Source organism: Ciconia boyciana, chromosome 1 (genome assembly GCF_034638445.1).
Source record: "Ciconia boyciana chromosome 1, ASM3463844v1, whole genome shotgun sequence".
Taxonomy (NCBI): domain Eukaryota; kingdom Metazoa; phylum Chordata; class Aves; order Ciconiiformes; family Ciconiidae; genus Ciconia; species Ciconia boyciana.
Genome location: NC_132934.1, coordinates 101,841,229 through 101,857,142, shown reverse-complemented (window position 1 = coordinate 101,857,142; position 15,914 = coordinate 101,841,229). Strand labels below are relative to the sequence as shown.

Below are 15,914 nucleotides of genomic sequence, written 5' to 3'. Positions count from 1 at the left end.
GCTTTATTCTGATTCCCATGGCTTAGATTTGAACTATGCTTTTGATAGGATTCCCACTGGGGTGTTAAGGGTGTTAATCAATACTGGCAGCAATTCAGACCCCAGTGGACTTACCACATTTATCCCATCATCCTATCAAATTTTAATCAGGCTTTAATGGCTTTGCTAAATCAGCTGAGTATAGATGCAGTATCTGAGTAGTTGCCATTGCATTTATGCAGCCCTGCAAATGCCCTGAAAAAATGTTGTTTTTTCATTCAGCTACAGCTTGCCTTTGAAAATCTTATGTACATGAAGTATTCTCCTCCTGTTACAGACCTTTCAATAGCACTGATGTGTAATGGGCCAGTCAAGAGGGTCAGTTACTTTAGGGGAGGAAGAATGATATCCTAAGTTTCTCTCATAGCTTTTCACCCTCTAGTTTCCAGCTCCAGTGTGCACTAGTTCAGTGCCTTTCTACAAGCCCATGGAATTTTTCTTCTTCAGAAGATTTTTTCCATTTTACTACTGAATAAACTTTTGGAGGTGTGGCGGTTGAATTTTTCTATATTGTCTCTGGACTTTTGTCTATTCTAAAACCCACTTCTTTATTTGCCCTATAGGTCAGAGCATTTTTATGCCTTTATATTCTGAGAAGCATACAGGTATTGCTACAGGTCTAAATATTTTACTGCAGATGATGTAGATCTTATTTTAGATGGAGAATAGCATTGAAAATGGTGCATCTATGTCTAACTTAGATCATATTCACCAGTGACAGTTCCTACTGGTCACTATATGAAAGAGCTAGCTTTTGCTATGCATTTATTGTTACTATTCTACCATGCAAAGTAAATGGTAGAACTTTATCAGGATAAATCCTCCAAATTTCAAGTTGCAGCTTGGTATTCCCTGGAAGTATAACTCATGTGGATCATATCATGTGGATCACACTCAGGTTTATATTACTAGTACTGAGTAAGGTCAGCTGTCAATTTCTTCTTTAATCAACTGTTAACAGGGTTCCATACAATTAGAAATACCTAATTTCATTAAATGTAATACCTAAAAAACTGAAATTACTTTACTTCATTTTAAATGCTACTGAGTGATCCTACGCAAGAATCTAAGTGCCTCTTCAACATTAAAAATATGGGAAATCTTTTTATTATTTAAAAAATGTTGCAAGATGCAGCCCTTCCAAAGCATATTTCAGGATGCAATAGCCGCCCTCAAATCTGGACAGAACAGTAGCAGTAGCCTTGCAACCTGTGACCCTGTTTTCCTTATTCAGCTACAGCAACAAGAAAGGGATGTCCTGGAATAACCAGGTGTCCCTGCCCACTTTGGTGCACTGGAATAGAGCTGTCACAGAATCACAGAGCTGGAAGGGACTTTGAGGGGGGATCAGATCATCTCCTCACCCTGTGTCGTTCCTGACATGCTTTTCTAACCTGCACTTAAAGACCATTAGGGCCAATATTTCTTACCCTACCCACTCTAATACCACATCTTATTTAAGACGTCCACTTAAATAAGATGCCTCCCTTGAGCATGGCAGTTTGATTGGCACAGATTTCCATTCCTCTTTGCAACTGCTTTTTATGCCCATGAAGGCTAAATATCTCTCTTGCCCTTTTCTTTGGGCTTAACACAGGTTCAGTCCACAGATCTCATTTGCTTGGCAACTATTCTTTTTGATTTTGTTGTGGACTCTGCTGACCTCCTCCACACAGTTCCTGAAGCATTAAGGTCCAAACAAGACAAAGTACCCTGAGGCCTCGCCAATGTGAAGCAGAGCAGAAAAGTTACTTCACAGACCTTGCAGGGGATACTCCTGTTTCTAGATTCCATTGTGGTATTTGCCATTTTCGCAGCAACGTGACACCTCTGACCTACTGCAACCTCTAGAGTAATTTCTTCCAGCAGACTTCTTTCTGAACAGTTATTCTGTGTTCCTGACTCTATAGCTGATTATTCCAGCCTCAGTGGAGTATCGTGCCCTTGTCCTTACTTATTTCTAATTAGTTTTTAAAACTAATTAGTTAATAAATTATTTCTTAAATTTGTTGTGATGATTTTAAATTCTAGCTCTGTCCTGCTGTCTGCCTGTGTTCCTACTCGGCTTTGCATTGCCTGAAAATTTCATAAGTTTAGTTGCAGTCTCAGGATCCAGAAGGTTAATGAAAATGTGGGGAAACACAGACTGCAGAACAACCCTACTTCATGTATCTTTCCATCCAAAGTCTGTTCTCTCCATACAGTAGGTAGCCAGTACCATGTCCACCAACAGAAATTTCATGAAGAACATATTTCTCTAGCTGCTCATAACAATCTCATGTGAGAGAGTTTTAAAGCCTTACTAAAGTCAAGATTTACGATATCAACTGCTTCTCCCATACCCACAAAGCCTGCGCCCTGTTACAAAAGGAAACCAGACTGACATAATTTGTTCTTGACAAATCCATGTTGGCTCATACTTATCTCGCTGTTATCTTTAAGGTGCTCATAAATACTTTTTTGATAATTTGTTCCAGAAATGTTACAGCAGTTGACATTAAGCTGACTGGCCTGTAATTTCTTGGCTTCTCTTTTCCCTTCTTTTTAAAGATGTGGATGACATTGGCTCTGTTCTGATCCCCTGGTTTCTTAGGTATTCGCCACAAATTCGCAAAGATAAAGAGCCCACTGAAAGTATCCACATTACCTACCAAATTCTTTTTTTCTTCAAATACAAGACAGTTTGTAATAAATTTCCTGTTGCTCATCAGGAAGAATATCTACAGTGATTAAAAATACCCAGCATTTCTAAATGAACTTCTCACAGCAGTATCAGAAATACTGTTTTTACTTCTTTTTAGCAGGGTAAAACATTGCTTGAGAACAAATGTTGGTTCTGTAGCATCAGCGACAGCTTCGCAGTGTAATCTTAGCTCACGTATATACATGCTGCTTACATTTTCACTATTAAGTTATCATTGGATTAATTCAAACTCAGTTTCTAATTGCTGAATTAGTTTTTTGGTTCAGAAAAAAATGTTGGTATCAACAGTCTCCAGTGCAGGTTTTCTTCTTTACAGAGTCATTTTTGAAAGCAAAATGCTACCTTTATCCTACCAGGAAAGGAACCTGCCTCCAATAAATAAAAGTGCACATGAATGCTGCATGTGAAAGCAAAAGAAGAAGTATTAGTTATGAGCTCTAATGTTGTTGCCTCTCTGGATGCAGATAAATAATAACGGGAACCATTAAACTTAGGAAAGACCACCTGGCCCCTTTTCCCCAAAGCTGACTCTGTCTAGTGTGGCCATGTTAGATGGATATACAACATATACTTTACGACATTGTTTTGTAGAACTTTCTACAAGTCTTCATTTTTCTCTTTTCTCCCTTTGTCCCAAACTCACTAAATGAAGATGTCTACCTCAGCATCTAAACTCTAGTTGAAAAAAGGGTGAGCCTGATAGCAAAGCTGCTCTGAGAATAACTTCATAACAATTACTGCATCAAAGAGCAATATATCATAATATTTTCTCCTTCTAGTAACATTTTTTCCACACATTTTTACACTTATGTTAGCCTCTGCTAGACATGCCTCAAGGGATTAAAATTTGGTGATGAATTCCAGGGTTTCATTTGCTGTACAGTCTGCTACAGTTAGTGCTCTAAGGCAGTTAAGCATATTTTTTCTAGAATCTTTAGAACATATTTTCTTTGGAAGAACAGAATATATTTTACAGCATTTTTACCTACTGTGCATGCCTGTAAATAAATCTAACCTTTTTTTACAAGTATTTTAATTCTCTGAAGTGAAAGGAAATGTATCAGTCACATGTTTTTAGGTAGGAAGAGGAGCATTACTATTGCAAATAGTAACTGAAGAAAGCAAGATGACCCTGTGATTACCCTAGGTAGATGAATCCCTTCCTCCTACAGCTCAGAGATTCACAAAACTGGGCAAGACTGGAGCATCTTTCAAACCTAAAAATCTGTCTCTTCAGGGTACAGTTAAGGGAAAACGCTGCAAACCCTGAGGAGCTCTCTTTCCCACATTGATCCCTGGAGAGTGCACATTCCCTTCCTAATAAAGAAGGGTGAGCAAAACCAGAGTGCAGTGGATACAGCTGATTGATAGATTATTTTAGTATCAGGCCTGCTGCAGAACGTGCCGCAATACCATGAGTTCTCATCTGGTTAATATTGCTGTGTCCCTGGTTCTTGCCTCACTGCGCCGACTATTGGTTAGCACACCTGGGACACCGAGCAGGAACAAAACACTGACAGTAGTCTGGTAGTCTGCAGCTGCAGCAAAATACTGAAAGAAGTTAAAGTACTCTGGTGCTAGTTTTTTGGTTCATTGTACATGACTCTAGGTAGCCAACCACAAACAAACATCCCCAAAAGTTAACTTCTGTGTTCCTTTTCTGTAGCTTAAATCCATGCCCGTAACGAACGATGCACAAGGAGGGTGAACGCAGACCACAGCCAGCAGATGATCTCCAGGTAGCATTCTGTGCAACTGAACCCAAGAAGCAATAGTCTCCCAAACACACAAGCTACCTAGCCTCCTAATCACCCCGTTCCTGTCTATGTGATGCTAAATCCAATTACTTTAGCCAGGAATGACCCTTTAGATGGAGCTGTGAAAACAGTAGATGAGATTTAACTCTTAATAGCTCCATAAGTCTGTGAGGCATCTACTTAGAGAGTGAGCTGAGCCAGGGAGGGTATATCAGGGTGAAAGGACCAACCTTGGGGCAAAGGACTTTTATGGGAATTACTGCAATCATCTGACAGGCAAGACTGAGGGAAATGTTGTGGTGTCCAGCACAAACAGCTAAGGAGTGAAACTGGGATTCAAACCTGGGTTATATTACTGTATCACCCTCTGAACTGCTGCATGGGCTTGGGTGCAGTGTGGCACTCATCTCCATTTTCCCTCAGCAAAATAGGATTGCATTTATGTCATGTATGAAGACTGCAAGATCACCAAGCAGTGATTCAATACCCATGTGGTTTACTTGGTCATGGCTATGCTCAGAGAACAGGCATCTCAAACCCACAGCAGTGGCAAACTGCTTGTTAAAAAGATTTTGTGTTTTTTAGGCTTTTTTTATTTTCTATTATGTGTCTCTCTTGGTTGTCTTTCTTGTATCATCTCCTATACTCTGTATCAACAAACCTGAGCAAACATATCTGACCGCAACTATCCCATCTAATTACTGAGTACATCTTTCTATCAATACAGGTAGCCGCCCTTTCAACTCTTCGTGTGTTTATTTATTTTCCTCATATGTTTGCAGAATAAGTGATTGCTAAGATCTCCATTACAGAGGCAGGTGACTAGAACATAAAGACAATGTGTCCTATCCAAAGTCTGTGTGTGAAGTTGGTAATAGGAAATTGTACCTGATTCTCTTCAATTCCCAAGCTGAAGCATTAGCCACTTTCCTTCCAAGCACAGATTAGTCCTATCTGGCAGCTGCTGGAGTAATACTGAAAGAAGAGCCTCTAGCCCCTGAGGAAATACTAAGCTGGAAGCTCACATCCTTTTTCAGCAAAATCTCTCCAAGTGTTACCAGAAGTGAAGTCACATATACCTTATTTCTGGTTAAATGAGCATTTCCTTGACAACAAATTTCAGGTATGCCTTTGTGGGATGATTAACTTATATGCATCAATATTCTATGAGAAAAAAAGATAACTGAGTTTCATCTGATGGAAATGAGTTTTATATAATTGCCAAAATAATGCAGGATTTCAGAGGAAAATTTAGTGTCAAGTGTCGCCAGCAATTTAGGATGTCTGGTGGCGCACAATTGCTGTAATTAATTACCATCATCTTACAGAATTGGTTCTAATTATCTGATGCTTTTCCACTAAGAATATATCTGAAGCATCTTCATATTGCAAGTGCATGCCAAATTTTTTCCCCAAAAGCTAAAAGTCAGCAGCCAGCGTATAGGATATTTTGTAGGGTGGGGAAGATACAATCTAGCTGAGCTTGCTGTTTACTTCATACAAATAGCAGAAAGTAAGCCACTGGTTTGGGGACTTGGCCACGTAACTGCAACCAAAATACAGCACTAAATAAGATGAAGGATGAGTGTGAGCTGCTGGCCTGGAATTCAGGGGAACTGATTTCATTTCTGCTCTCTGCTATGCACTTTGTGCACAATACTGTGCAGATCACTTAACATCTCAGTGCTTTATTTCCCTATCTGTAAAGCAAGGAAGTAAAGGCTATTAAGACTTCAGGGTTTAGGGGTGAAGGGGAATTTTACTTGGAGCTTATGATTCCTTGCACAATTCATACTGGCATGAAAGCTAACATCCCATCAAGGCCGTGAGGAGGCTGATGGCAAATGTCTTCCATGAGCAGTCTTTCTTCTGGAATACTCTCACATGGTTCATCACAGAGTTTCACTTTGAAATTGTAAGACTGACCCATTTTTGCAGGCTTTTGGAGAAGGACAGGTTGGAGGGATGTGCTGGTTAATTTTTGCAGGTTGTGGTGTGAAGGGAAATATATTTTATGGTGAGAAATGGAGTTCTCCCCCCTCTCTGTAAAAACTCTTTGCACTGTAACAAGTGATTCTTTTAAATAATAAGAAAGATAGACTATCTTATAAGCCCTTCCAAATCTCACCACATAAGAATTGTTATATTCACTGAACACCTTTCATTAGGATTGCTAAAGATAAACCCTCTCTGCTTCTTTGTATCTTCACAAAAGCTTTTAAAAGTGTAGACTTATATCGGCAGGAAACAACTATTATTAATGAAGCAGCTGGATTTCTTTTTAAATAGGTTACTTTGCAGCCATTTGCTCTGCTAATTATTAACAGAAATGCTGATGATATGTCTACAGTGCTTTGGGATGCTGAATATTAGTCCTTTTAAAAGCATTTTAGAAGAATAAACCATATCTGAAGTGTGAATTGAAACTGTAAAATAATATACATGGAAACCAGCTGCAGAAATTATTAGCTCACATTTCCCCCCAGCAGTTTTGCCTACAAATATATCCGATGCAACGTGAGAAGTATTGCTTCACAATAACATCATAATTTTGCTGATGTCAGTTTCTATTAAAGTATCCTAATAAGTAGTAACTATTCTGATAAATAAATGCATGTGACGAATAATTGGAATATAGATATCATACCAGAGCAACTCAGAGAAAGGTAATTCTCATGAATTATTTCAGTATTTGGTTTTATTCTCTTCTACGAAATTCTGCACACACCCACGCACACCCATGCACACGCACAGAGCAGAGTTTTCAGGCAAGTCTTCCTGGGGCACTGCTGAAAAATTACAGAGCAAGAAATCCCCAGGTACTCACATCAGCGGCAGTCTGCCTGCTACAGATGGATAGAGAGATGAGCCAGAGAGGCAAGGGGGGTCATTTTTAAAACCTACCCAGTTTCTAAGAAGAACTTGATGATATCAAACTCTCTCCAGAAAAATAACTTGATTTTGAGAGATCAGCAAATTCTCACCAGAAACTGTGGTGCTGGTGTGTTTCTGACAACATAGCAGATGTTGTCATGTGTCTTGACAAAAGAAAATAAAAAATTATTTGGGAGAGTCGATGAAGAGGACAGCAGGAAAAGCTAGAGAAAAAATACAATGGAATAATCAAAAGCAAAAGGAAGGGAGAAACAATGTCTAGAAATATCTAAGATAATGGCTCTGATGTGTTCTCAGGGTAGTATCCTCTGTTCCAGATGCTCTTGTCCTCTTGAGGCTACCTCTTTTCTCGACCTGCTGTCAAACAAGTGCTCTCTGTATGTCTTCCTCTCCCTTTCACTGATTTAGTCGTCTTTCTAAAGTGTTGGCTGTTCTTTCCCTACTCCTTATTCACCTTTTCTTTTAGCAGTTCCTTCTTCCTGCCACCATAGCATCCTTGATCATCATCATCTAGATTTCCCTGCAAATATTTTCACTGCTCCTTGTTGAACACCTCTCCTTTGCACTTGGGATACCCTTTCAAACAAGTTCACAAAATCCTAGTCCCCCGATCCCCTGCCCCGACTTTGCCTACAACCCCAGCTTTACCACGATGGTAAGATGGCAATGGCAAGGCAGCGGGCTAGTAAGGATTGACATTTGCTTTTTAAGACAAATTTGAAATACTTGACAATCAAATTATTCATACAGGGTCTTATGTCAGTGGGCCTCCGGAGCATTTCCAGGGGTTCTGTTAACAAAAAGACCATTTTAGGATAAGTTTAGCTTAAGGGGTTATCCTTTCCTTCTACTTTTCTAAGAAAAATTAAATACAGTTGTGCCAACATATTATTCATGCTTTCTGTAGCCCTTCTTTAATGTCTGTTAGTGACCTTAGGGGGTTAATTAATGCCAGGACATTTCACCCATGAACTGTTTTCTAATTCAATTTGTTAAATGCAAGTAACCATAAATAATTATAAATCCATTACTGAGTCTATTCTACACTTCATCAACCAAAAAAAATCATAACAAAGTATTTTTGAAGGTGATTGAGAAAAATGAACCGCTTCCATAAGGGTAGGCATTTGTGCTTCAATTTATCTTTTCCTTCACAAAAACCACTATTTGAAATACATTTTGCTAAATATGGGAACTACTTTTGTAGAAGAAATAATTATATTCTTAAGTTTAAATCTTCTTTTTTTCCAGCTATGCTCTAATGTATCACTGTACCTTAGAAATGTACCCTGGGGAAAATGCTTCTATTCTTCACTAAAAATCCATGAATAACATTATGTAGAAATTAATTTATGATAAATGATTTAAAATCTTAACCTAGAATGGCGTCTTATTCACATGTCATCAGAAAAATGGCACCTCACCCGCAGAAAGGAGTCAAGGGATCCGTTCTCCATGTATTCAACTACAATCATTACTGGTCTGCCTGCAAAACAGCAAAGAAACACATTAGGATTATAGACATATTATGGGGCTTTTATAATTCCAACTGTTATGCATAGATTATTCACAGTAGTTAAATATGTTACCCATTTTCAAAATCCTCATTTATATCACAGACACAATTTCCTGTGTTATTCTCTAAGAATTATTTTCTTTTTTTTTTTTTTTTTTTTGGTACTGGATTAGCTGAATGTGCATTGTTTGCTCCAGTGTATTCTCCCCTTAAAAAGGATCAAAGAAGAGCCTGCTATTTCCAAATAGCAACACTTGCTGTGTAACATTTTGGAATATATTTAAGGCAAAAAAAATATTCATAAGCCACGTCCAAGAAATTACAAAGTCAGTGCCATTATTTTCCTCTCAAAGAAAAATATCTCAGTGATTTAGTGGCATACAGAGACAGATAGAAGGGGATGTCACAAAAAAAGCTCTCCTGGATTGGGTGTGTATATTGGGTGTGTATAATCCAGAAAAACTCTGAATTCATATGTTTGTACATACATAACATATAAACAATGTTATTGAAATCAAAGTTTTGCTCAACTAGGACAGCTTTCCTGTATGGTTCCAGGGTGGGATCATATCCAAATTGAAGTAGAATAACATGTTACATTTAGTTCTTAAAAGAATATCCAAATCTGAAGATAAACTTTTAAACTGGATACTTAGCTAAATACCATTCCACTGCTGACACCCAGGAATAACCTACCACTCTAGAAGCGCTTGACAGGAGAGGCCCAACTAGCATGCTAATCAGGCTACGCAGCAAGAAGTTTTTAGAACTGTTGATATTACAAAGGAGCCATTCCAATATGTATGGAATACATACAGTGGCTCCATTCCACTAATGTAATGAATAAGTATATTGGTAAGATTGGGAAGGAGGTAAAAAGTCTTCAAACAGCAAACTTTTCTTTCCCTGAGAATACCCGTCTCTTTCAGGGTTCGTGTGAAACCGGGGTGTGCCAAGTGGTGACGCCACGAGTCCGCCCATTTCACTTTCTCAATACAACAGTAGCTGTTCCAACATTTTTCAAATCGAAAGGAAGCCTCTTTCACGACTTTTTTTTCCTCTGCCTCTCAAGTTACTTTTGTGTTTTATTTGGATGAGGGAATGGGAAACAAACACAGTGTTCAGGCTGAGAAAGCAGAGAAGGGCATTATGATCGTTCCAGCACAATTGTCCGTTTCTGTACGTGCTAACTTTCTGTTCAGTTTGGTTAACAGTGGAAGTGTTTATTAAACTGTCCACAATATGCAATAAGCCACAGCCAGGTATTTCTCCTGAGCTGCTACAGCTGACCTTGAATTTAAAAAAGTGAATGAGCTGTTTCTCTGTTCCTTCCCAGCATGTCAACCTGGAGTTCCAGGTACCCTGGTGATGCTCATTCACATACTTTAGTCCAGCCTTTCTGGACTTCCTCACAATATTCTCTCATTTCTTCTAATAAAATGTGGGGTTCTTTCTGTAGTCACCCTCATGTTTAGGTCCTCAGTGAATAAAACAGTGCTTCATAATGTTGGCACAGTAGTACATTTTTTTCTGTGTGAAAATTCTCAGATGCCTTAATAGTCTTTTTGGATAGCCTTTCTGAAGTGTGAAGAATTACTAGCTTCTTTTTTTTAATTGAATGTTTAGTCTCAGCTGCAAATGTGCATCTGCCACCAAATCAATTTATATTAATCTGCATCCATTGGTTATACCCTGGTTTTGCATTATAAGCTTAAACGAGACATCACTTTTAAGCTCTTAGAGATCACAGCATTTTAAAAATTAATGTTTTCTTTACTTCAGCTTGCTACTGATGACTAGTTGTATAGCCTAGTCTTTTTAGTTTCAAGCACATGAATGACCTAGATTCCTTTACCATTTGCTTACTGTCAAGGGGCTGACATCTCCATGTGAAAGGAATATTCTATAATCTAGAGAAGTAAACAAAGAGCGGCCTGATGCTAGAGGATCTTATTATATGCAGAACTCTCTCAAGCAAGTAGTAATTTCTAAATTGTTGCAGACAACAGCATCTCGCAGTAAATAGGGATGTAAAGCTGGCTTTCAGATGGTATATTTGGTCAGGCATAAGTTACCCAGAAATTTCTCTTTTTGGGTAAATCAACAACTAAAACACCTTTGTGGAAGATTTGCCTTTGAAGGGAATGACAAATGGAGGTATTGAGCTTCAAAACAGTGCCCCTAGTTTCCTGTTAGTAATCCTTCAGTGCCCTATGCTTTCTGGAAGCTATTTTGTAAGGTTCTCTAGAGGTTCACAGGCTCTCATTACATCTTTTATACTCCTTTGATTCATATCCTTCAACACAAATTATTTTCACACTTATTTTGTAAAAGCAACTCTTAATTCTTCTACATTCTTTCACAAAATGTTCCCCCTTCCAAAAACTCCCAACAAACTGCACTTCATTTTGCTCAGACCAACAGTATGAACTTCTAGGCTAAAGTAACTATGAAACGTATTTATATGCATTTATCTGTGGATTTAAAAAAGAGATTTCAGTATTTTTCACTGGATAATGTTTATGAGTTTTTAGACTGCTCGATGCGTTCCTTTAATCACTTGAAATGATATGCCTTAACACAAAACCAGCTCTTCCACATGATAGCACAGGAATGGCATGATCTGGTAAATACATCCAAATAAGTAGCATTTGTCTTCAAACAGGTCGCTGTATATTGGAAGATCAGCATATCATTAAGTATTCAGGAATTTTGGTGAACAATAAATTTAGTCACTTAGGCTGATACCTTCCCACAGACTCAGTCTGTATCCCTCTCCATTCTACCTAAATCTCGAAAGAACTTGATGCAAGCTTGTGTCAAGACACCACAAAAATGAACCTTGCTCCATCGCTTGATTATCTTAAACAAAAATCTTAAATCTGGACCCTAATGCTAACTTCTCAAATAATCTTGTTTTACTGTGCCAGCACTTGATAAAAGCCATCCTGTTTTGGATGCAAGTTTAATGTTTCACTGAGGATATTTATGTATTCCAAGCTGGACTGTGACAGGCAATACAGTGAGACTTTTAGTCAGCATAGTATTTGTCTTTGGAGTACCTGTAGATCAAAAATGTCTCGGCTATTGTTTCGGTTGCGTGAAGATATAGTAAAAAACTCTGCTACACAGCCGATTCCAGTGGGTATATTTATCATCAAAGTGGTAACACACAGGTTCTATTCCCAGCAAGCCATTATTTTGCAATAATTTTATAGGTTTACAAATTTCATACAAGAATCTCTAAACATTTTACAAATGTAAGTACATCAAGTGTCAGGAAACGTAAGGTAGGATGCATCTTGATTTCAAAGGTGTGGTAGGAAAAACAGGTTCAGAAAATCAAGTGGCCCTCTCCATCTAGTCAGTATAGTATACCCAACCAGGCTGTGCTTGGTTACCAATACACAATCTTGTATTTTCTTCCCTAGCTCAGTATCCTGTAGAGGCACTGAAGTGATTCCACCATGTGGTTGCACTGCAGGAACAGACTCTCCAGTTTGCAAATGGTTGAAGGAATGGGACTAGCAGTTGGCTCTGGAGAAGCTGGCTGAGCAGCTGACTCCGGCACATCCACTGGGAGAATCCAACATTGGACATCTCAGTCCAGAGACTGAGTCACCAGTCCCAAGGGCAGGCAGAGGGAGACACTGGGCTTTCCCCTGTGAAAAACACAGATCCTGCTGTGTATAGCTGTTGCACTCCATCAGTTCCAGATCTGGGAAGCAAACTCTGAAGGCACAGCTCTACTTCTGATACCCTACATGTAACAGAGTGCAGTCTGGGATGTCTAATCTCCAAAGGGTCAGAGGGTGGCAGCCAACCCAGGGCTTGTATAGAACAAAGTTCTTGGTAAGACAAAAGGCTATGGATGGCTTTAGTTAATGTTAGTTTCCTTTTTAGCTGCAAAGAGCAGATGTTATCCTTTATACTGTGGTACTATTTGAGTCCAGAAAAGATTAAGGTCTGTGCTGAACCCTGTACAAACACAGAATACTGCTTTTGCTTTAAAGAGGACTACAAAATTGACTTTGAAAAATAATACTGGGAAATTTTTAAACTAGCATAATGTTTGCCTCTAGACAAAAAAAGAAAAAGAAAAAGAAAAAAGACTATTACTTAGATTATGAAAATCCATGTTGCTCTCATGGTACTAAGAAACATGAATTCTTCATCCTCAAAACAAGGACAGGAATGAAAAAAGGAGGGGTGGCAGAGAAGTCTCGGAGAGAGAGAAGCAATCTTTGATTATTTTATCATGGGGTAGCCTAATGCGATTCTGGAAGGCATTGAATTATTTTCCCGTATTTTTGATTGCTTACACATATGAAACATGGACACCTTTACTTGAAGAAACAAGTTTAAGGATAAACAGCAGTGGGAGGTGATACAGATGGGAGTCAGGAAAGCGCTCAGGGCTCAGAAGGATGGCACAGGCTGCAGCACAGAGACAGCTGTGCCAGCGCCGCATGAGCCTGCCTCATGAGCACCCCTGAGAGCTCACACGTAGCCCCAGGGAACTCTGTACAGGCAAGAGAGCACACGCCAAAAGGCACTCCTGTGACAGACGATGGCATGGGTGCACCTCACCAGATAGCTGGACACCCAAACTCTAGTTTAAAGACTTGACTAATTCAGGTGAGTGTTTTCACACAGATCCAGGCATAGGCACTAGAAAAGTATCTGAAGAAGAACCGAGTGAATTTTACAGTCAAGGTCCACATAAGAGAAGGCACGGAAAAAGGACACTGAAAAAGGTGTCAGCTTCGGCTGAGGACTTGGCATAAAAGACAGAGGTCAAGAGCAGGAACTAAGAACTGCAGATACTGCTGGAGGAGAGCACACAACTCCATGTTTGAATTGGGGGTGGACAAAATATAAAAAGGTTTGAAGACAGATTCAATGATCAAATCAGCCAAACAAACCATTCTTGCAGCAGCTTTAGATACCGAGCAGTCCTGGAGTAGGGAGTATGGCAAGAAAATAGACTTTTAAAGTAGAAGAATTATAGAAGTAGTGTTCTGAGGCAATAGGTTTTAAACCTAAATATGAATTTTACACACTACATATATCACATTTAGCATTTGGAAATGTGTAACAAATTTATCATTTTACTATATACTTAAGATAACAATATGAAATTGTATTTATACATGACATATATTGATACCATAGCCACATTCACTGTTTTCATAATTTCTGTGAAGCTATAAATATTCCCACCTCACTCTCCCCCAACACCAGACACGTGTCTGGGTTATTGGCTAAAGCAGCTTCCCCTCCTTGCACAATGCACATGGAGTAACTCTGGCTCTGGCAGATCCATTTCAGACTCCCAGCATCTCAGAAAACCAGATCAAACATGCAAGAGCAGTATCAGTGCTTTGCATGATCCAGGGAAAGGACATGAATTTCATCACTCAGAACTTAGATGAACCTGTAAAACGTGCGGGGATTATTCACTGATTTGATGCAAATACTGCCTTGTGACAAGGGGCTCACTGGTTTTGAGAAGGGGGGTTTTTTTTCCCTGAGGAAGTTTTTTCCTACCCAGCTGTACTGTAATGCCATTCAAATAAAACCAGCATAAATGACAAACTTTCTGTATTGATGTGCTGCCACCTCAGAATATGTTATAATTTTGTATTTTCTATTGAACAATCTGCTTGACATTTTCTTTAATAAGCAGAAATGCAAAAAAGAAAAAAAGCTGTACATTCCAGAATAATGTAAAATACCAGTCATACTTAAAACTCACATCGCATATATTTTTAGTTCTCTTTCTAATTTTTTTCCACAACACAAGATTTTGATACTGTGTAATTTAATTGAGTGGTAGAGTGATGAATAAGGAGGATTTGAAGTGTCATATCAATGACAAAATATTCAGCTTGTTGTCTCCTGTTGTCATTTTAAATAATGCAGCAAAGCCCACTTTAATGAATTTTGTATGTAAGATTAATCCTCCAAAAAGAATACATTTAGTACATGCTCATTTCTACAGTCTTTACTTATAATGAAATCTTCAATACCCATCATGGGAATAGATCTGTTAACATCAACAGAGGATATTTATTCTTCCACTCAAATCAGCAAAGGCTTTGAATCTGCTCCCTAGTTCATATAAGAAAATATTGCTCCATCACTTCTTTAGGTCAGAATTCGTGTGTCCAGGTAGCCTCTCAGAAGTCACCTCCGTATCAGGCATTTTTTCACTCCAAAGCCGTGTTCTGCTTTTGGTTCCCCACTAACTTAGCTCCTGCTAAAGCTAAAGAGATAAGACTAAGAGCAAAATGTACAGGCACTCCCTCAGGTAGCGCTGGGCTTTTCAGCACTCCAATAGTGTGCAAACTTCAGCGCACTGAAGTCTGTCCCTCACTGAAATGCCCAGGGCTCAGAAGGCCGTCCTAGATCTCACACTAGGTCTGTTCCTTACATATTGCTTCAAATAGGAGAACCACTTGCTGTAGCACTGCAGCTTCTTCACTCCGGCTACTAATAATGATGCAGTTGTATGCATCGGAGGAGAACTGATTTCAGCAAATAATGAAAAAAAAAAATATTTTTCCATAACAGAAAACCAATGGAGGAAAAAAGAAAGAAAATGAATGATTACGCAAAAGGCAATTGAAAAAAAATTCTGCTGGGTTTTGCATTGTTAGCCAAAATCAATGCACGTGAACCCAATGGGAATTTTGCTGCAAGCCATCCCACTTGCATTACTGACTTACATTACAGAAGGTCTCACACTAAGACCTGTGTTCCAAGAAGCCTCAAAAAATAGAAGTTGCAGTTCCAACCCCCTTCTTGAGACTTCAGAAGCTAGAGTTTGCAAACAGGATAGCACTAACATAGATACATCCTGCTGTTACAGGAAATCACACAGATATAGCCTACTTATCTTGCTGTTAGTGCTCCTTCTATTTTCCTGTATCTATACAACACTTTGCATTAGTTAAGTTAGTTTAGTCAAGGGAAGATACCTTTGCAAAATCAATTGATA

The 15,914-nt window shown here is 38.8% G+C and overlaps 1 protein-coding gene across 13 annotated transcripts in view; it reads right to left on the bottom strand.

Annotated features, from left to right (window-relative positions):
- EPHA6 (EPH receptor A6) overlaps nt 1-15,914 on the bottom strand; it is a 532,004-nt gene that overhangs the window by 66,084 nt on the left and 450,006 nt on the right. For all 13 annotated transcript variants that reach the window (XM_072885203.1, XM_072885210.1, XM_072885220.1 and 10 more), the window contains one exon: nt 8,820-8,881. In XM_072885203.1, coding sequence (XP_072741304.1) covers nt 8,820-8,881 — 62 coding nt within the window. The remainder of the gene's footprint in view (nt 1-8,819; nt 8,882-15,914) is intronic.